This window comes from Macaca mulatta, chromosome 19 (assembly GCF_049350105.2).
Source record: "Macaca mulatta isolate MMU2019108-1 chromosome 19, T2T-MMU8v2.0, whole genome shotgun sequence".
NCBI classification, from domain to species: Eukaryota; Metazoa; Chordata; class Mammalia; order Primates; family Cercopithecidae; genus Macaca; species Macaca mulatta.
The window spans coordinates 48,837,297-48,860,285 of NC_133424.1; the positions used below are offsets into that span (position 1 = coordinate 48,837,297).

At 40.5% G+C, this 22,989-nt stretch overlaps 1 protein-coding gene and 1 long non-coding RNA gene across 15 annotated transcripts in view; one reads left to right on the forward strand and one right to left on the reverse strand.

Moving 5' to 3' along the window:
• The window catches only part of ZNF573 (zinc finger protein 573), a 49,210-nt gene that overhangs the window by 20,561 nt on the left and 5,660 nt on the right, over positions 1-22,989 (reverse strand). For 2 of the 14 annotated variants that reach the window (XM_077982496.1, XM_077982488.1), the window contains exons 2-5: positions 19,139-19,189; positions 8,706-8,796; positions 6,658-6,790; positions 5,127-5,216 (exon numbers count right to left, since the gene is read on the reverse strand). In XM_077982496.1, the coding sequence (XP_077838622.1) occupies positions 5,127-5,216; positions 6,658-6,790; positions 8,706-8,774 (292 nt within the window). In that variant the 5' untranslated portion in view covers positions 8,775-8,796; positions 19,139-19,189. Of the gene's footprint in view, positions 1-5,126; positions 5,220-5,528; positions 5,719-6,657; positions 6,791-7,981; positions 8,117-8,705; positions 8,797-19,138; positions 19,190-22,989 lie in introns of all 14 variants that reach the window. The other 12 variants (XM_077982495.1, XM_015123789.3, XM_077982486.1 and 9 more) reach the window with 11 other exon arrangements.
• Positions 14,052-18,101, forward strand: LOC144337462 (uncharacterized). Its single transcript, XR_013410625.1, has 2 exons — positions 14,052-16,364; positions 17,688-18,101. It is a non-coding gene; the product is annotated as an uncharacterized LOC144337462 (long non-coding RNA).

Genomic DNA, 22,989 nt, shown 5'->3' on the forward strand with positions numbered 1-22,989 from the left:
CCAGGCAACCAGAGTGAAACTCTGTCTCAAAAAAAAAAAAAAAAAAAAAAAAGAATAAAGGAAATGAATACTTGCATGGTATTTTAATTTTATCATCACTGGAGTATTGGAGAATTGGTACTGAGCAAAAGAGATACAGATCAAAGACAGAAAATTTCAATTAAACACCATTTAGTTCTAAGTTTGGCCAGGAAGTTGCCATATAAACTCATTAGGTAATTGGTAATTTATTTTTATGTAAATATGTAACACATACATGTATACTTACAGATTTTTTTTTTTTTTTTTTTGAGACAGAGTTTCCCTCTTGTCGCCCAGGCTGGAGTACAGTGGCATGATCTCTGCTCACTGCAACCTCTGCCTCCTAGATTCAAGTGATATTCCTGCCTCAGCCTCCCCAGTAGCTCGAATTACAGGCACCTGCCCCAATGCCTGGCTAATTTTTGTATTTTTAGTAGAGGTGGCTTTTCACCATGTTGGCCAGGCTGGTCTTGAACTCCTGACCTCCGGTGATCCATCCACCTAGGTCTCCCAAAGTGCTGGGATTACAGGCATGAGCCACCACGCCCGGTCACTTACGGATTTTTCTATCTTTAGCTAGTAAAAAGCCTATAACAATCTTCAACCCAGAAAAATGGGCACTTCTAGCGGCTAGACTGTGGCCTTGAAATACCATTTCCCACTAAAAGAACCCAACAGTTCACAAACTTATGGCTAAAAGCTTGGTACAGGAAATGTACAAGATAAGCCTGGAACACTTTGTCATATCAGATGGGAAAAAACTGGCAATAAAATAACTGTCTAAGGCTGGGTGCAGTGGTTCATGCCTGTAATCCCAGCACTTTGGGAGGCTGAGGTGGGCGGATCACCTGAGGTCGGGAGTTCAAGACCAGCCTGACCAACATGGTAAAACCCCGTCTCTACTAAAACAAAATTAGCCAGGCGTGGTGGCGCATGCCTGTAATCCCAGCTACTCAGGAGGCTGAGGCAGGAGAATCGCCTGAACCTGGGAGGCAGAGGTTGCGGTGGGCTGAGATCACGGTGAGCTGAGATTGCACCACTGCACTCCAGCCTGGGCAACAAGAGCAAAACTCCGCCTTAAAAAAAAAAAAAACCCTAAAACTAAAAGGAAAACTATCTAGTCACATAAGAAGGATCCTAGGGGCCAGGCATGGTGGCACATGCCTGTAATCCTAACACTTTGGGAAGCCGAGTCGGGTGGATCATCTGAGGTCAGGAGTTTGAGACCAGCCTGGACAACATGGTGAAACCCCGTCTCTACTAAAGATATAAAAATTAGCTGGGCATGGTGGCACGTGCCTGTGATCACAGCTACTTGGGAGCCTGAAGCAGGAGAATGGCTTGAACCCAGGAGATGCGGGTTGCAGTGAGCCAAGATCGTGCCATTGCACTTCAGCCTGGGCGACAAGAGCGAAACTCCATCTCAAAACAAAAAACAAAAGAAAAGAGAAAGAGAAAGACCAAACATTGATCTAGTCTTTATTTTACAAATGGTATCAGTAGTTACCAAATAGTAGGTGATGTAAGAAATTGTTTATATTTGTACATAATAAACAAAAAATAAATGTTAGAATTAGAATATGGCTGTTTTAGAATGTCTGATGAATTAATACATCCAGGCACTGAGCATAAATGCTTGCTAAAAATCACAGAAAGAGAGACAACCAGAAAGTTTATGCTGAGAACCTAAACCATTCACTCCCACACTCAGCCTTAAAACACAGAAGTGGCCCTACCAATCCCCCCACAGGTAGCTTACTGTCTACATAAACATGATGTCACTATCCCACTGTTTTCCTCAGCACAATTATACTGTTCTGGAAGTTTCTTGCATAGGCAAATGGCTTCATTGTTCATTGTTCATTACTGGAAATTCCTGAAAGATCCACCAACTCTTTTTTTTTTTTTTGTGAGACGGAGTCTCACTCTGTCGCCCAGGCTGGAGTGCAGTGGCGCGATCTCACCTCACTGCACGCTTCGCCTCCCGGGTTCACACCATTCTCCTGCCTCAGCTTTCCCAGTAGCTGGGACTACAGGCGCCCACCACCATGCCCGGCTAATTTTTTTGTGTTTTTAGTAGAGATGGGGTTTCATAGTGTTCGCCGGGATGGTCTCGATCTCCTGACCTCGTGATCCACCTGCCTTGGCCTCCTAAAGTGCTGGGATTACAGGCGCGAGCCACCGCGCCCAGCCCAGAGATCCATTAACTCCTAAATGGCAAACATCAACAGTTTGTACTCTAGAAAATTTTCAGTTCCTAACCTCAAAATTCTAACCTAGCTGTTTCCACTAATTCTCCACTGTGGTATTGTCATCTTTACCTAATCCTAATCAAGTCCCCGCATGAAGATCAGCCTTAAACCACACTTTTAATTCTCAGTAAAAGCCATCCTTGCCCTCCCGCCCCTGAGACACTAAATAAAGCTCTTTAGAGGTGGTGTTTTCCTTTAACACAGTAAACCGTAAGCCCAGTTCTCTCTGGTGTGAGGGGAGCAGGAAAAGTGCCAACATATGATGCATACAATACTGCCCAGGAAGTTGTCTTGCAAAAAAATAAATAAAATAAATTGAATCAAAATCGACTAAGTGTAACAGTGAGATAAATCTGGCATAGCTGACTCCACCTTACTTCTAACCTCACAAGCTAATAGCGTTTGCTCATTCCTGCACGCTGGCCAAGTTAACAATGGGAGGATTTAGTTTATAGTATAACTTTAAAGCAAGGATAATAATCCCTTTCCAAAACTATTAATAATTCCCAAGGAGACAGGGAGGGTGTACATACAAGTAACAACGTTATGTTAAAGATTTACAGGAGCATTGTGACCTGACCGAGGACAACGTTGTGCAGCCTTCTCGGACCCCTGCTGACACCCAGATATCTGTAGTCGCCAGTCACCTCCTGACCTCAACCTCCTCCTTGTTCCCCTTTGCCCAACATAAAAAACGGCATGAGATTCATGCCTTTTAAGATGGTTCTTTAGGACATTAATCTGCCATCTTCTCCGTTTGCTGGCTCTCTGAAGTATAAAGTTCCTCGCCCCAACACCTTGTCTCTTGACTTACTGGTTGTTGTGCAGTGAGCAGTGTGAGCTCTGGACTCAGACACATAAGCCTCTTGATCCCTCTACTTAATTAGAGGATATAGAGGGGTCAGAGAACATATTTAAGCAAATCTCAGGGATGGCATCAGCAAAATCTAGAATGGAAGATGTTTTCTTCAGCAAATAAGGGGTTAGGAACACAAAGAAAGATGAAGACAAAACTTAGAGACTTGTGAAAACTTAAAAAGACTTGAAATTGGAGAAAGAATAAAAGGAAGGAACTTATTACCATTAAAATCAGAACAGTGGTTACACTTAGCAGGAGGAAGAAGATTGTGACTGGTTGGAGACATGTGGAGGACTTCAGAATTAACTAGAAACTATCTCCTTGTTTAGAAATACTGCTTGGAGTGTATAAAAGAATCTTGTATGCCATTATTATAACCTTTCTGTAACTCTAAAATTATATTAAAATAAAAAAATGTTTTAAAGTTTTAACTCCTGACCCAGCTGTGGTGACATAATTGTTTAACTTATAAGACTCAGTAAGCTACGCATTTGTTATATGTTGTTCTCTGAATCTGATGTTTTCAAAAATGCCTTGAAAACAATTACATCGTTTCTAATCCTTCGTATTCCCAACAATTCAAATTCAACAATACCTCATATGATCTGACTCCTCCTAACAGTGTGACCTCATTTCTTGTCACTCTCCTCTTAGGATCTCTATTCTGGTCTACTTTGGTGCTCCTCAAACTCACATAGCTCTCTCCATTCTCCTCCCTTGACTCTCCACATTCCTTCCCTTCACTGCCCCAGTCATCTCCTTAGCCTTCCAAGCTCATTATTCAGCTTGGAATATTCTTCCCCAGATAAACACATGGCCCGTGACCTTATACCATGTCTCTTTCCAAATACTACTGCCCCAAAGAAGCTGTCCCAGGCAATCTCATCCAAAACGGCCTAATCTCTGCTTACTTTCTACCATTGCTTATTCCACTGTCTAATAGTATTTGTTTGCCTGTTTATTTTATTTTATTTTTGAGACAGAGTCTCACTCTGTTACCCAGGCTGCAGTGCAAAGGTGTGATCTCGGCTCACTGCAACCTCTGCCGCCTGGGTTCAAGCAATTCTCCTGCCTCAGCCTCCCGAGTAGCTGGGATTACAGGCACCTGCCACCATGCCCAGCTAATTTTTGTATTTTTGGTAGAGACGGGGTTTCACCATTCAAGATCGGTCAGGCTGGTCTTGAACTCCTGACATCATGATCCACCTGCCTCAGCCTCCCAAAGTGTTGGGATTACAGGTATGAGCCACTGCGCCCGGCCTACCTGATTATTTTTATGTGTTCTTTAGTACAATGTAAACTTCCATGAGGATAAGGACCTTACATGTCTTGCTCATGATCACTACATTGATATGTGTGTTGTGTGTGTGCGTGTGTGCAAAAGGGGAGCCGGAAAAACAGCTGAGTCCAAAACACAGGTAAAATATTGCACTCAAGAAAAGAGGCTGGGTGTAGTGGCTCACACCTGTAATCCCAGCACTTTGGGAGGCTGAGGCGTGCAGATCACGAGGTCAGGAGTTCGAGACCAGCCTGGCCAACATGGTGAAACCCTGTCTCTACTAAAAATACAAAAATTAGCCGGGGGTGGTGGCACACGTCTGTAATCCCAGCTACTCGGGAGGCTGAGGTGGGAGAATTGCTTGAACCCAGGAGGCGGAGGTTGCAGTGAGTGGAGATCAAGCCACTGTACTCCGGCCTCGGTGACAGAGCAAGACTCTGTCTTGGAAAAAAAGAAAAGAAAAGAAAAAAGAAAGCACCCATCACTGAAAACGGGTTTGAAATAGAAAAGAAATAAGGTGGTTGGTAAATGGGGTAAAGTTGAAGCTTCTTCTATAGCTTATGCTGCGATCTTTATTCCCCACCAGGTTGTAGGCCTTTGCTCCACAAGTCTGGGTGCCTAGGAGGGCTTCACAAACAAAGTGACACAAAAGTGTCTCCTTTCTCTTACCACATGGGCTGTGGCTGGCCCTGATGGTGTCCCCTGCCTTCCTTACCTGTGAACTGTGTTTCTTCCCTCAAAATCATCCAGGGCTCTTTTCCTTGCTCCAGTAAGTCCACCACAACTGGTTTAGAAATGGAATGTCCTCCTTATAAGAAAAGAAATGCCACATGTTATAAAAATAAAAACAAAAGTAACAGAAACCTTTGAGCTTTGGTTAAATTTATAATGAACTAAGGACTTCAAATAAAAGAGGGGAGAGATGATTAAAGAAATGAAGCAGGTACAGTAAAACCTTATTTTAATGTAAACTCATACACGCTTGGTCTCTTAGGAGAAAGTTTTACCTGTGACCTTATAAATTGTCTATTTCCAAATATTACTACCCCAAAATAGCTGTGAAGTTCTCTAGAGCCAGAAGGCTGGGGCACAAATTATTCCTCTTAAATCTACCAACCTTGTGACTTTGGCCATGTGACTTCAACTCATTATTCCAATTTGGCAAATAAACTGGGCATAATACTACTACTATTGGCTAGGCGCAGCGGTTCACGCCTGTAATCCCAGCATTTTGGAAGGTTGAGGTGGGAGGATCACTGAGACGAGGAGTTTGAGACCAACCTGGGCAACACAGCGAGACCTCATCTCTACAAAAAATTAGTCAGGCAGGGTGGTGCATCTATAGTCCCAGCTACTCAGGAGGCTGAGGCAGGAGGATCACTTGAGCCCAGGAGGTCAAGGCTACAGTGAGCTATGATTGCACCACTGCACTCCAGCCTGGGCAACAGAGCAAGACCCAGTCTCAAAATAAATAAGTAAATAAATAAATAAATAAGATAATAACAATAATACTAACACACAGTTATATGAGGATTAAGTTATTTTATATATATATATATTTCCCTCCCTTCTGAAGAGTGGCTGGGGACATAATGACCACAGTTGTACCAATTATGATTATCTTATTATTTCTGTATGAGATTAAAAAAAAGCATCCCGACTGATATATAAAATCTTCATTCAAACTCAATGCAAAGTTCATGAATTATAACTTTCAACAATAAATCATACAAATTGGCTACAGGAAATGAAATGTGGACTCTTCAGTTTTCAACAAATATTGTTCATCTAATCCAGCACTATGTAAGTCACAGGGGTTCTTCTTATACTCAGAGTAAATCATGAATCTGCATCTGTTGTCTCTGCAGGTGGATCAGATGATGACACAGCATATCTATAGGAATTCTGGAAATACACACAATGGGAAACCAGGATTCCTGGACAATGGTTATTCATGGACTAATAATATATAATTTTATAATAATAATATACAATTTTAACACAGCCCCTTGGATATTAAGGAAAGGAGGCAATCATAAGGGGCAGGAGAATATGTGACTATCTCTAAAGGATGAAGAAAATGATGGTGTTTGGTGGCACAGCCATTGTCAAACAGGCGGAGCTGAAATCTTCCTCTAAGAACAGGAAGAACTTCAACTATATAAAATACAGCCTTGAAATTCACTGCATTGAAAGGTAACATATCACAGATCACATTTTAAATTACTTGAGGCAAATAAACTTACCCAGTGAGACCAGGTTTCTGTAGTTCTCCAACATCACATCCCTGTATAAGTCCCTCTGATTAGGGTCCAGGTATTCCCACTCCTGCTGAGAGAAGTCTATGGCCACATCCCTGAATGTCACTAATTCCTGAAACTGCAAACCCATTCATTACATAATTTTAAAAACATTTTAAAGATGGAAAGACAGGATATTAACAGCACACTGGAGAAAAGGAGTGATATAGCATATGTGGCTAATGACTGGTAGCAGACTAAAGCAATGTGTCTACATATTCCTAAAGGATCCTTTTGCCACAGACAAACTTTTCTGCATGTGGAAGGCTCCCACAATAATTCAGACCTGCTGAGGAATGGATAAAATAAAATTCAATAAAGTATTAAAGACAAAACTACATAGTCTGCTAGTTGTGTGATGCATAAATTCCCAATAAACATGAGTTTCTAAACTATTTTTCCTTTAAGTTAGAAAAATGAGATGTCCTTGTCAAATTTAATAATCTCCATATTTTATTGTTTTGTTCTATTTATTTATTTTTTTTGAGACGGGGTCTTAATCTTGCTTAGGCTGGAGTGCAGTGACTCAAACAAGGCTCATTGCATCCTTGACCTCCCAGGCCCAGGTGATTCTCCCATCTCAGCCTTTCTAGTAGCTGGGACTACAGGTGGGCAAGACCCGCCCAGTTAATTTTTGTATTTTTTGTAGAGACTGGTTTTACCATGTTGCCCAGGCTGGTCTCAAACTCCTGGGCTCAAGCAATCTGCCTGCCTCAGCCTCCCAAAGTGCTGGGATTACAGGTATGAGCCACTGCACCTGGCCAATTTCCTTTTTTTTAAAAAAAAAAAAAAAAAAAAGCTTTTGCAGAACATTTAGACATTTCCACAAGCCTCAAGTTACATCATTATGTCAGAACACATAATAAGCATTTTTCTTTATTTTGACAAATACATTTATTGACTGTGCAACAATCAATTTTATTATGAATATTTCAGACTTACTCCATTGTTAATCCATCTTTTACCTTCATGTCCATTTAAAAAAAATTTTTTTTTTTTTTTGAGACAGACGCACTCTGTTGCCCAGGCTGGAGTGCAGTGACACAATCCCAGCTTACTGCAGCCTTGACCTCCCAAGCTCAAGCAATCCTCCTACCATAGCCTCCCAAGTAACTGGGACTACAGGCCCAGCTGATTTTGTACTTTTTTGTAGAGATGGGGGTCTCACTTTTTTTGCAAGGGGTCTCAAACTCCTGGCCTCAAGCGAGCCTCCCGCCTTGGCCTCCCAAAGTGCTGGCATTACAGGTATGAACCACCGTGGCTAGCCTACCTTCATATACTTTGTTGGACAAAACTTCAAAGATCTTCCCCAGTTCTGGAAATCAGCATATTTACTCCTTAGGATAATATTCTCATTCATCGCCATTTTCCATCATTTAATACTTTTCTTATTCCAGAATGGATACTGATATAGGATGACACATAATCAAAAAGATGTCACCCAAGTTCAGCAGCACACGTTCAACCACAAAATAAAAACTTGCCTCTCAGTAATTCCTTGGCAAGATCCATGGTATATCTCCAACAATTCTAAAATTCTTAAAGAATATGAGATCTCATGGCATACTAAGACAGACCAATTAATAACCAAATCCCATCTTATCTGCCTAGAAAACTCAGGTCTGTGGAGAATGTCAAAACCTACCTATGGTACCCAAATAGGACCAACATCTCTAATTCACCAAACCAAGGACCTATAAAGGAAGCTCAAATAGTTCCCCGTTGAGACTTCACTCCTTTACTGCTCTATCATAGACTTTGGTTGAAGAATAAGCACATGAGTATTAAATACATTTGACAATAAATAGAAAAGTGGACAGAAAACACTTGTAGGGAGAAAACTGAGTTATTTGCTATCACTATTCACTGTATTAGAAGAAAGTGGGGACAGATAACTGAAGGGGGCCTTCTTAAATAGGAAGCCTTAGGTTAATGAAAAAATCCACATAACCTATGATCATGATATTGCAAGGAAACAGAATTAATCAACTTACACAGGTCATGGTTTTAGAACTGTAAGACCTGATCAGTCCTACTCGGTGAGGTTCCAATACCAGAAACATTCAAACTCCAGAGAATCCAGAGCTGAGAGAAGAAAAGAGATGTTAGTGTTCCCAATATGACTTAATTTAATAAAATCTTTCACCTCCTCTATTTCTCCTTCCAAATTAATCCCTCATAACTGAACACATAACTTAAGGAAAAACAGACAATGAATCTAAGCACTCCTTCACACCCCAGGAAACCTAGCTACACAAAGGTAGTTTTAGAGTAAGTCACTGGCTCATTAAAGCCAGAACCAGACAAGATAACAAGATGTTTTCTGGACAAGCCTCCAATTTGGGAAGGCTGATCTAGACTTGAGATTTGGCTGCTCAGTTTCTCCATGAGAAGATTCACTTGCCTTCATTCCCACCTTCCAAGGCTGAGAGAGGGCTCACCGTTCAAACTAGAAGCTTTTTTTTTTTTCTGAGATGGAGGCTCGCTCTGTTGCCCAGGCTGGAGTGCAGTGGTGAGATCTCAGCTCACTGCAACCTCTGCCTCCCAGGTTCAAGCGATTCTCCTGCCTCAGCCACCCAAGTAGCTGGGACTACAGGTGCGCACCACCACACCTAGCTAATTTTTTTTGTATTTTTAGTAGAGACAGGGTTTCACTATGTTGGTGGGGCTGGTCTTGGTGATTCACCCGCCTTGGCCTCCCAAAGTATTCAGATTACAGGCATGTGCCATCGTGCCTGGCCTCAAACTAGAACCTCCTCTAGGGCATCAGAATCAGTTGAAATTGGTCAAAATATGAGAGAGAACACAGCACAGAAGGAAATGCTTAGGCCTGGTTCTGTGTTGAGTACAAACTGCCTTGCTAAATACAAAATATACACATAATAGAATACCAAGAAGCTATCAGATGTTAAGTAGAGAAATGTATTTAATAAAATAAAAAAATTTCAGATATACTGTCAAAAGAAAATTAAGATGAAAAAACAGAATGTGCAATATCACTGAATCATTAAAAAGACAGACAAGCATTGAGACACAGGCTATAGGACATCAATACATTGAGAAATCTGGTAATTTATTTATTCTGTTACATTACAACATGATCGTATGTTACCATTACTTTTCTTTTAGTTGCTATCTTGATTTTCTTTTTTGAATATATTTCATAATCATTTTAACATTGTTCATGCATTAACTTAAAAAATACATGTGTACACACACACACACAAATGTGTGTGATAAAAGTTGGGTTTGTTTTGTTACTTACCCACAATGTCATCCAGACTAATGTTAAACTCTCTCTCTCTCTCTCTCTTTTTTTTTTTTTAAAGGGGCAAGGTGTCTTGCTCTGTCATCCAGGCTAGAGTACAGTGGTGTGATCATAGCTCACTGCAAACTCAAGTTTCTGGGTTCAAGTAATCCTATTGCCTCAGTCTCTCGACTGGTTGGGACTAAAGGTGTGTACCACCGTGCCTAGTTAATTAAAAACATTTTTTTTAGAGACAGGGTCTTACTATGTTACCTAGGCTGGTCTCAAACTCCTGGGCTCAAGAGATCCTCACTCCTAGGCCTCCCAAACTGTTGGGATTACAGGCATGAGCTACCACGCCTGGCCTACTTTCACTTTTTATCTAACATCACTTGAAGAAAAAATTAGACAGTAAAAGCTTACAGAATACATTCACTAACTTCCATATATATTCCATGGACTTAGTTACAATGATGACCAGAATCTAATCAATGCCACCTCCACATGAATTCCCAAGGCACATCACCTGAATCTCTCTAGTGGTCTTCACTATACACTGATTTACCCATTCCTATTTACAACTTATAGTCCTTGCTGAATTATTGGCATTTTAAAGTAGTGACTAGTCCTACCACAGCAATCAGACAAGAGAAAGAAATAAAGGGCATCCAAATTGGTAAACAGGAAGTCAAACCTGCTGTTTGCTGATGATATAATCATATACCTAGAAAACCCTAAAGACTCATCCAAAAAGCCCCTAGATGTGATAAATAAATTCCATAAAGTTTCAAGATACAAAATTAATGTACACAAATCAGTAGCATTGCTATATACCAACATTGACTAAGCTGAGAATCAAATCAAGAACCCAACCTCTTTTACAACAGCTGCAAAAACAAAACAAAAGCAAAAACAAAAATCCAGAAAACAAAAAACTTAGGAATATACCTAATCAAGGAGGTGAAAGATCTCTACAAGGAACACTACCAAACACTGCTAAAAGAAATCATAGATGACACAAACAGATGGAAGCACATCCCACACTCATGGATGGGTAGAATCAGTATTGTGAAAATGACCATACTGTCAAAAGCAATCCATAAATTCAATGCAATTCTCATCAAAATACCATCATCATTCTTCACAGAACTAGAAAAAACAATCCTAAAATGCATATGGAACAAAAAAAAGAGCCTGCATAGTCAAAGCAAGACTAAGCAAAAAGAACAAATCTGGAGACTTAACAGTCCCTGACTTCAAACTATACTACAAGGCAATCATTACCAAAACAGCATGGCAACGGTATAAAAACAGGCATGTAGACCAATGGAACAGAATAGAGAACCCAGAAAGAAAGCCAAATACTTACAGTCAACTGATCTTCGACAAAGTAAACAAAAACATAAAGTGGGGAAAGGACACACTATTCAACAAATGGTGCTGCGATAATTGGCAAGCCACGTATAGAAGAATGAAACTGGAGCTTCATCTCTCACCTTAGACAAAAATCAACTCAAGATGGATCAAAGACTTAAATCTAAGACCTGAAACCATAAAAATTCTAGAAGATAACATTGGAAAAACTCTTCTAGACATTGGCTTAGGCAAAGAGTTCATGACCAAGAACCCAAAACCAAATGCAACACAAGCAAAGATAAATAGATGGGACTTAATTAAACTAAAAAGCTTCTGCGCAGCAAAAGAAATAATCAGCAGAGTAAACAGACAACTCACAGAGTAGGAAAAAGTATTCACAAACTATACATCTGACAGAGGACTAACATCCAGAATCTACAAGGAACTCAAACAAATCAGCAAGAAAAAAACAAATAATCCCATCAAAAAGTAGGCTAAGGACATGAATAGGCAATTCTCAAAAGAAGATATACAAATGGCCAACAAACATATGAAAAAACGCTCAACATTATCAGTTATCAGGAAAATGCCAATAAAAATCACAATGTGATACCACCTTACTCCTCTAAGAATGACCATAATTTTAAAAAATCAAAAGATAATGGACATTGCCATGTTTGTGGTGAAGAGAGAACACTTCTACACCACTGGTGGGAACAAAAACTAGTACAACCACTATGAAAAACAGTATGAAGATTCCTTAAAGAACTAAAAGTAGAACTACCATTTGATCCAGCAATTCCACTAATGGGTATCTATCCAGAGGAAAAGAACACATTACATAAAATTCTTTTATTATTATTTTTTGAATGATAGAGATAGGGGTCTCACCATGTTGGCCAGGCTGGTCTCAAACTCCTGGCCTTAAGTGATCTGCTGGCCTCAGCCTCCCAAAATGCTGGGATTACAGGTGTGAGCCACTGTACCCAGCCAGAAGTAATTATATGAAAAAGACATTTGCACACATGTTTACAGCAGCACAATTCACAATTGCAAAAATATGGAACCAGCCTAAATGTCTATCAACAAGTGGATAAAGAAAATGTGGTGTGTGTACACATATATATACACTATGGAATACTACTTGGCCATAAAAAGGAATGAAATAATGGCATTGGATATAATCTGAATGGAGTTGAGACCATTATTCTAAGTGAAGTAACTCAGGAATGGAAAACCAAACATTACATGTTCTCATTTATGAGTGGGAGCTAAGCTATGAGGATGCAAAGACATAAGAATGATATAATGGACCTCAGGAGGCTGAGGGAGGAGAATCGCTCGAACTCAGGAGGCAGAGGTTGCAGTGAGCCAGACTGTGCCACTGCACTCCAGTCTGGCGATAGAGCAAGCTTCTGTCTCAAAAAATAAATAAATAAATAAATAATATTTAAGAGATGGTCTCTTGAAGTAACTAATACAAACTTCAAGTCTTTTTGTTAGTCTTTTGGGATATGATTTTCAGATTTAAGCTCTGATACTTAATAAAATGTTTCTTAAAGTCTCATTGGTTAATTGGGAGAGAATGTCATTTAGCATATAAAATAGTCTGAAGATGAAGTAGAATAATCCATATAAAATATTTAATAAAACAATTGCTTAATGTAAGTTGGCTTTTTATTATCAGAGATGAAGAACTTTACAAATTTCCTAAATGTACTGCTTTCAAAGAAACATAATTCTACTAATTCCATTTTTTTTTTTTTTTTTTGAGACGGAGTTTTGCCTTGTTGCCCTGGCTGGAGTGCAATGGAGTCCTCTGTTGGATGTATAGCTCTCAGCTCACTGCAATCTCTGCCTCCGGGTTCAAGCAATTCTCCTGTCTCAACCCCCCAAAGAGTTGGGATTACAGGCGCATGCCACCACACCCAGCTAATTTTTATATTTTTAGTAGAGATGGGGTTTCATCATATTGGTTAGGCTAGACTTGAACTCCTAACCTCAGATGATCCGCCCACCTTGGCCTCCCAAATTGTTGGGATTACAGGCGTGAGCCACCGTGCCCGGCCTACTAATTCCATTTTCTCATGTGAAAAAAATTAATGTTTCTCTGGCCTGAATTCTTATGTGGCTAACTAAAAAATGTTGAAGGCTGGCTTTAAGCATACAATTCTCCTCAATAAACAATATTAGCAAAAATGATTCTCAAATACCTAAGGAGAAAATGTGCCCTTCCTTTGCCCCCAGCAGCTAGAGAAAAAACATTTCAGTAACCTAAAGCTGCTCAGAGAATGTGATCTGATAAACTGCCAAATTAAGAATTTAACAGCAGCCTAAATTCTGTTCTTCAGTACAACATGGTGATTTCTGTGACTCTTCCTAACTTTTACTATCTATCTCATGTTTCGGCTAGTATCTATTCCAAGTATCTATTGTGTAGACAATGTTTCCAATACACTAGGTACAATAGATCTAAATTTCATACAATAGGTACTTGGAGGCACTTGGACATCAGAGATTATTTTTTGTTCTGTGAAATGAAACTGAATCTAACTTTTATTTTATTTTATTTTATTTTATTTTATTTTTGAGACTGAGTCTCACTCTGTCGCCCAGGCTGGAGTGCAGAGATGTGGTCTCAGCTCACTACAACCTCCGCCTTCCTGGTTCAAGTGATTCTCCTGCCTCAGCCTCCTGAGTAGCTGGGATTACGGGCACCTACCACCACACCTGGTTAATTTTCTTTTTTTTTTTTTTTTTTTTTTGTATTTTTAGCAGAGACAGGGTTTCACCATGTTGGCCAGGTTGGTCTCAAACTCCTGAACTTGTGATCTGCCCGCCTCAGCCTCCCAAAGTGCTGAGATGACAGGCGTAAGCCCAGCTAAACTCTTTTTTTTTTTTTTTTTTAATTATTATTATACTTTAAGTTCTAGGGTACATGTGCATAACATGCAGGTTTGTTACATATGTATACTTGTGCCATGTTGGTGTGCTGCACCCATCAACTCGTCAGCACCCATCAACTCGTCATTTACATCAGGTATAACTCCCAGTGCAATCCCTCCCCCCTCCCCCCTCCCCATGATAGGCCCCGGTGTGTGATGTTCCCCTTCCCGAGTCCAAGTGATCTCATTGTTCAGTTCCCACCTATGAGTGAGAACATGCGGTGTTTGGTTTTCTGTTCTTGCGATAGTTTGCTGAGAATGATGGTTTCCAGCTGCATCCATGTCCCTACAAAGGACACAAAATCATCCTTTTTTATGGCTGCATAGTATTCCACGGTGTATATGTGCCACATTTTCTTAATCCAGTCTGTCACTGATGGACATTTGGGTTGATTCCAAGTCTTTGCTATTGTGAACAGTGCTGCAATAAACATACATGTGCATGTGTCTTCATAGCAGCATGATTTATAATCCTTTGGGTATATACCCAGTAATGGGATGGCTGGGTCATATGGTACATCTAGTTCTAGATCCTTCAGGAATCGCCATACTGTTTTCCATAATGGTTGAACTAGTTTACAATCCCACCAACAGTGTAAAAGTGTTCCTATTTCTCCACATCCTCTCCAGCACCTGTTGTTTCCTGACTTTTTAATGATCGCCATTCTAACTGGTGTGAGATGGTATCTCATTGTGGTTTTGATTTGCATTTCTCTGATGGCCAGTGATGATGAGCATTTTTTCTTGTGTCTGTTGGCTGTATGAATGTCTTCTTTTGAGAAATGTCTGTTCATATCCTTTGCCCACTTTTTGATGGAGTTGTTTTTTTCTTGTAAATTTGTTTGAGTTATTTGTAGGTTCTGGATATTAGCCCTTTGTCAGATGAGTAGATTGCAAAAATTTTCTCCCATTCTGTAGGTTGCCTGTTCACTCTGATGGTAGTTTCTTTTGCTGTGCAGAAGCTCTTTAGTTTAATTAGATCCCATTTGTCAATTTTGGCTTTTGCTGCCGTTGCTTTTGGTGTTTTAGACATGAAGTCTTTGCCCATGCCTATGTCCTGAATGGTACTACCTAGGTTTTCCTCTAGGGTTTTTATGGTATTAGGTCTAACATTTAAGTCTCTAATCCATCTTGAATTAATTTTCGTATAAGGAGTAAGGAAAGGATCCAGTTTCAGCTTTCTACTTATGGCTAGCCAATTTTCCCAGCACCATTTATTAAATAGGGAATCCTTTCCCCATTTCTTGTTTCTCTCAGGTTTGTCAAAGATCAGATGGCTGTAGATGTGTGGTATTATTTCTGAGGACTCTGTTCTGTTCCATTGGTCTATATCTCTGTTTTGGTACCAGTACTATGCTGTTTTGGTTACTGTAGCCTTGTAGTATAGTTTGAAGTCAGGTAGCGTGATGCCTCCAGCTTTGTTCTTTTGACTTAGGATTGTCTTGGAGATGCGGGCTCTTTTTTGGTTCCATATGAACTTTAAAGCAGTTTTGTCCAATTCTGTGAAGAAACTCATTGGTAGCTTGATGGGAATGGCACTGAATCTATAAATAACCTTGGGCAGTATGGCCATTTTCACGATATTGATTCTTCCTATCCATGAGCATGGTATGTTCTTCCATTTGTTTGTGTCCTCTTTTATTTCACTGAGCAGTGGTTTGTAGTTCTCCTTGAAGAGGTCCTTTACATCCCTTGTAAGTTGGATTCCTAGGTATTTTATTCTCTTTGAAGCAATTGTGAATGGAAGTTCATTCATGATTTGGCTCTCTGTTTGTCTGTTACTGGTGTATAAGAATGCTTGTGATTTTTGCACATCAATTTTGTATCCTGAGACTTTGCTGAAGTTGCTTATCAGCTTAAGGAGATTTTGGGCTGAGACAATGGGGTTTTCTAAATATACAATCATGTCATCTGCAAAGAGGGACAATTTGACTTCTTCTTTTCCTAACTGAATACCCTTGATTTCTTTCTCTTGCCTGATTGCCCTAGCCAGAACTTCCAACACTATGTTGAATAGGAGTGGTGAGAGAGGGCATCCCTGTCTTGTGCCAGTTTTCAAAGGGAATTTTTCCAGTTTTTTTTTTTTTTTTTTTTTTTGAGATGGAGTCTCGCTCTGTCACCCAGGCTGGAGTGCAGTGGCCGGATCTCAGCTCACTGCAAGCTCCGCCTCCCGGGTTCACGCCATTCTCCTGCCTCAGCCTCCCGAGTAGCTGGGACTACAGGCGCCCGCTACCTCGCCTGGCTAGTTTTTTGTATTTTTTAGTAGAGACGGGGTTTCACCGTGTTAACCAGGATGGTCTCGATCTCCCGACCTCGTGATCCGCCCGTCTCGGCCTCCCAAAGTGCTGGGATTACAGGCTTGAGCCACCACGCCCGGCCAATTTTTCCAGTTTTTGCCCATTCAGTATGATATTGGCTGTGGGTTTGTCATAAATAGCTCTTATTATTTTGAGGTACGTTCCATCAACACCGAATTTATTGAGCGTTTTTAGCATGAAGGGCTGTTGAATTTGGTCAAAAGCCTTTTCTGCATCTATTGAGATAATCATGTGGTTCTTGTCTTTGGTTCTGTTTATATGCTGGATTATGTTTATTGATTTGCGAATGTTGAACCAGCCTTGCATCCCAGGGATGAAGCCCACTTGATCATGGTGGATAAGCTTTTTGATGTGCTGCTGAATCCGGTTTGCCAGTATTTTATTGAGGATTTTTGCATCGATGTTCATCAGGGATATTCAGCTGAACTCTTTTTAAACATTGAATCCCAAAATGCTATTTTAGTTGATCATTTCTTTTCCTGGTAATTAATTTTAACTGATAAATCTATGATTCTAAAAGGTAAAAATATTTAGGTTTTTCAAGTGAGACGATTATGGGCCCTTTTCAACAAACTACATATAGAAAGAACATACCTCAACACATGTATATGACAAAAATCCATATATGACAAACTCACAGCTAACATCATACTGAATGGGAAAAAGCTGAAGGCTTTTCTCTAAGATCTGGAACAAGACAAGGATGCCCATTTTCACCACTTTTATTCAGCATAGTACTGGAAGTCCCAGGCAGAGCAATTAGGCAAGAGAAAGAAATAAAAGACGGCTGGGCATGGTGGCTCGGGCCTGCAGTCCCAGCACTTTGGGAGGCCGAGGTGGGCAGATCATGAGGTCAGGAGATGGAGACCATCCTGGCTAACACAGTGAAACCCCATCTCTACTAAAAAACTACAAAAAATTAGCCGGGCATGGTGGTGGACGCCTGTAGTCCCAGCTACTCAGGAGGCTGAGGCAGGAGAATGGTATGAACCCGGGAGGCAGAGCTTGCAGTGAGCCGAGATCGCGCCACTGCACTCCAGCCTGGGCGACAGAGCGAGACTCCATCTCAAAAAAAAAAAAGAAAGAAAGAAAATCCAAATTGCAATGGAGGAAGTCAAACTGTCCCTGTCCCTGTCTGCAGACAACATGAACTTACATATAGAAAGTCATAAAGACTCCACCAAAAACTGTTACAGCTAACAAACACACTAAAGCTGCAGGATACAAAATCAACATATAAAAATCAGTAGCATGGCCAGGCGTGGTGGCTCATGCCTGTAATCCCAACACTTTGGGAGGCCGAGGCGGGTGGATCACCTGAGGTCAGGAGTTTGAGACCAGCCTGGTCAACATTGTGAAACCCCATCTCTACTAAAAATACAAAATTAGCCGGGCATGGTGGTGTGTGCCTGTCGTCCCAGTTACTCAGGAGGCTGAGAACCCAGGAGGTGGAGGTTGCAGTGAGCTGAGATCGTGCCATCGCACTCTTGCCTGGGCAACAAAAGCAAAACTCCGTCTCAAAAATCTCACCAAAAAAAAAATAATAATAATAAAAAATCAGTATCATTTCTATATGCCATTAATAAACTACCTGAAAAAGAAATCAGAAAAGCAATCCCATTCACAATTGTTACACAAGTTTTTGTTTTTGTTTTTTTTTTAAGATGCCCTGGAATAACAAAGGAGGTGAAAGATCAGTACAATAAAATCTATAAAGCTTTGATGAAAGAAATTGAAGAGGCCACAAAAAAATGGAAAGAGATCACATTTTCAGGAATTGGAGGAATTAACATTGTTAAAATGTCCATGATACCCAAAGTGATCTACAGATTGAATGCAATCCCTATCAAATTACCAATGACATTCTTCACAGAAATAGAAAAAACAATTCTAAAATTCATACGAGACCACAAAAGACCCTGAATAGCCAAAGACATTTTGAACAAAAAGAACAAAGGTAGTGACATCATATTATCTGACTTCAAAATACACTGCAAAGCTATAATAACCAAAACAGCATGTTACTAGAACAAAAACAGACACATAGACAAGGCAGAATAAAGAACACAGAAATAAATGCATACACTTATATCCACCTGATTTTCAACAAAGGTGCCAAAATAAGTTACCACGGGCCCTCCTTCTCCTTCTTACATGCACACAGGGATAATGAAACCCATGGATTCCTTTTCAAACTAAGGTTGGAAATCATATGATCAAGTAAGGTGATTTTATTTTGCAAAAAGAAAACCAAAAACATATGCTTACAGATAAAAATTGGAAAAACCTACCCCAAAATATAATTAGTAATTCACCCTGGTAGAAGTGGAGGAGGAGAAAGGGCATGGGTAATTTTAACTTTCTCATTACTTCATTCTTTAGGTTACTGGATTCTTCTGCCACAAAGCTGATATACTTCTTATCTAGAAACATAGCACCAATAATACCTAAGATATTTATTAAAATGAAATTATAAAGGAGAATGTTTCTACTCATTGAGGAAACTGTGAACTTTAGTCCTGAAATAGAAAAACAATATGATTGAAATAAGTAACACCTACCATTTCTTGGATAGCCTTTAGTTGTATCATCAGTGTAATTCAAATTTTTTTCTGTGAATGAACATAATTCAGATAAATGAAATTAGCATTATTTTATTATATTTTATTATAAAAAACAGAAAAGAGTTTTGCACATAGTAGATTCTCAAATGTGAATGTAGACATCTCCTTCACAAAACATACAATCCAAATATCATTTTGGATACAATCCTTGCCAAATGTCTGATTGAACCTAATAAAATTGTTTTTTTGAGTCGGGGTCTCACTTCCATCATCCAGGCTGCAGTGCAGTGGGGTGCTCACATCTCACTGCAGCCTTGACCTTGCGAACTCAAGTGATCCTCCTATCTCAGCTTCCCAAGTAACTGGGACTACAGGCACACACCACCATGCCTGGCTACTTTTTTGTATTTTTAGTAGAGACAGGGTTTCACCATGTTGGTCAAGCTGATCTCAAACTCCTGAGTTCAGGCAATCTGTTGGCCTGACTTAATATTTGTTTAGCTTATGTTCCAGGGTCTGTTGTCATGGGATTTACATTTTTATTCTCATTACACTCCTATGAAGTAGGTACTATTATAATATGTGTCTGAGAGCTGTAGAACTCGGAGCCTGAGTGAACACACTGCCTATGCTCATACAGATAGGAAGTGGCAGAGCTGAGATTCAAACTAAATCTGGGATACCCAGAGCCCATTCTCTTCAATATCATACCACACTGTCTCTCAAAATCCACACAACAACGTGTCTGAAAAACTCAGGCTGCCAGCCCACAAATATCCCTGACCAGTACTAACAATTATTTCTTAGAGATCATCTGAACATATTCTCCACTTGTAGACACAGACCTGTATCCTCAAATACCAAATTATAGTTCTGCTTCCAAAAATACCACCAAGCAGATGACTCTGCAATTGTTGACTCTTAGTCCTCTGGAGAAAGAATAGCTAAGATCTCTGGTGTATGATTCCCTATAAACCCACTAATCTCCTTCTGAAATACAGCCCAACTGCATGGTTTGAATGATCTGCCAATTGAATAAGTGAATATTACTTAGAGAAGAGACAGAACCTAAGAACCATTGTGTAGTTGTCTCAGTGAACTCTGTCATCACCTGGGGAAGGAAGGCCTAAGATACTCTCTACCTAGTTCACTTCAGGCAAAGAAAATCCAATGTTCTTACATCAAAATAAAAATTTTTGTGAACCAAAAGGAAAGAAACCAACATGAATATTGCTTTTTAGCCATCAACAATATTTCTTAACCTTCATTATTTTTGTAGTGCAACAGTTCTTTCCTCCTTCTTGGGTTTCTTTTGGAGAATGGCAGGAGCAGAGGAAAACTGGATCACAACCAAACGTTGGTCACATACAAAACCAAGATATAGGCCAGGTGTGGTGACTCATGCTTGTAATCCCAGCACTTCAGGAGGTCAAGGCAGGAGGATCACTTGAGCCCAGGAGTTCAAGACCAGCCTAGGCAATATAACAAGACCCGTTCTCTACAAAAAACACAAAAATTAGCTGGGTGTGGTGGCACACCTATAGTCCCAGCTACTTGGGAGGCTGAGATAGGAGGAACACCTGAGTTCATGAAGTTGATGAAGTTGAGGCTGCAGTGGGCCATGACTGCACTACTGTACTACACCCTGGGTGACAGAGTGAGATTTTATCTCAAAAACAAACAAACACATAAAAAAACAGGATATAGGAGGAGGGCTGAAATCTGTAACAGAGTTCACAGTTCCTGGGGTCAAAGCTGTAGGAATGGTGTGGTTCTGAGACTTATACTGCCCCTGCACAGCCCCAAGGGAGGAGCTTCCACCAGGGTGTGTAACTCCAGGAGCCTTCCCATGATGTCTTCCCAGGAACTTGGCTTAAGAGGTACCTGCAGCTCTAAAAATTTCCGTCCCAAGCTCATATGAGTACTTTATTTCTGGGAACCTTCATGCTAGAGCTCTAAATGTGACTTCTCTCTTGGGGCTGTGAGAATTGATGATATGAACTGGATTGTCATACCCAATTTAATCACAGTCATTTAATTGTCATACCCAATTAAATCACAGTTCAGAGTCTAGGGAGAAGAAAAGCACAGCATTCATAGTGCAAGCACCTGCCCAGGGATTATCGTGCAAATCAGCTATTAAAATGACTGCTAGAACCTTAAGACCAGTTTTACCTAGTAGCTGCTCAAATAATTGCCCTAATGCTAAGACTAGTTTTACCTACCGCCCTCACTCACCAGAAATTGCCAGCTCCCCGAAACTTCACTAGTGCCAATGAGTTTTGTGTCAAAACAATAGGTAACATTTCTCTTTCTAATAAAGCCCTCTGAGTGGGAAAAAAAACACAAATGATTTTTCCTCTGCAATTACACAACACTCAACACAGAAGACTTCCGTAAGCAAACGTGGAGGTTTTTCCACACACACCAAGCTAGCAATCAATTCTGTAATGGACAACCAGCTGGGTGTCCTCCAATACAATTCAGACACTATCTACCTGGAGATAGGATCAGATCCCTCAGGTTGAGGGCTTAGTCCCACAAGACTGGCTCACCCTTCAGACACTGGTTCCAAGTCTGGGCCTCCAGAATGTCATGCATGTTATTAACATGCACGTTAATAAATTTGTCTTTCTTTTCTCCTATTAATCTGCCTTTTGTCAGCTGACTTGCAGCAAACCTTCAGAGGTTTACACCCAAATTGCAATCCTGTTTTTCCCAAATAAAATGTTTTATTTTAGAGATTTCTCTTAATATTTTATCTGACTTTGATAGGGCCATTTCTTTAAGCTACAAATGGCTGTAAGTTAAGAGGGTAGAGGAACCAGCAGGTAACCAACTCAGTGACACACACAGAGCCCAACAACCCACACTCACATAAAAGCCAGGCTTTCTAGTCACAGGAGCACATTCACACACCACTCACAGTGTCACAACCGCATAGGTTGTTGTGGACACCTACCCTACCCTGTTACACGCGCTCACTGACATGCATACTGCACACTCACTTCCACCCTCGGTCACCCTCAGTCACACAATCCCTCTCCTCTCAGGCTCGCACAGATGAGAGGCCAAGACCAACACCCTGTCTATGCCCTGGGCCTTCTCTAGTGCAGCTCTGAAATCCCAACCTCTGCTCTCCCTGCAGGTTCGTGTCTGGCATCGATCTAGGTCCAAAATTACCTTGTGTTGGTTTCTCCCTTTGACATGACTATCTTACTATGTGGCCCCCAATAACCATGCGGACATAGGAAAACCCGAGACATCAAGATTATTTTAGCCCCAGTAGCCTCTGAAAAATGTGGTCTTCAAGAGAAAACTTTGTGGCAGTGGAAGCCCCACATTCAAACTGCTCCCATTGCATTTTCAATCCACTCTCCAATGACTGGCTTTTGGAAGACTTCAGAGATTTCCTGCTGGCAATGTACTGTGCAGGCCCACAGTCAGCTAAGGACTGGTGTTTCTGGCCTGTGTGTAGGGAGAGGTAGGGTAGGTGCACTGGCCCTCGGGGAAGGCTGATGATGGAAATTGCTGATTAAATGACTGGATTTTTAAAAAAATTAAATCAGTCCTCTGTCCAAAGCCAACACAGGCCAAAAGCTAGGCCTCTAGAATTAAACAGGTAGCCAAGTTGTGAATGCAAAGGAAAAGTTCTTAAAGCAAATTTAAAGTGCTACTCCACTGAATACATGAATAAGAAAATAAAATAGCCTTATTGCTGATATGAAAAACATGTTATGGTCTGGATAGAATATCAAACCAGCCACATCATTCCCTTAAGCCAAAGCCAAATCCAGAGAAAGGCCCTAAGCTCTCTTCAATTCTGTGAAGTCTGAGAGAGGTGAGGA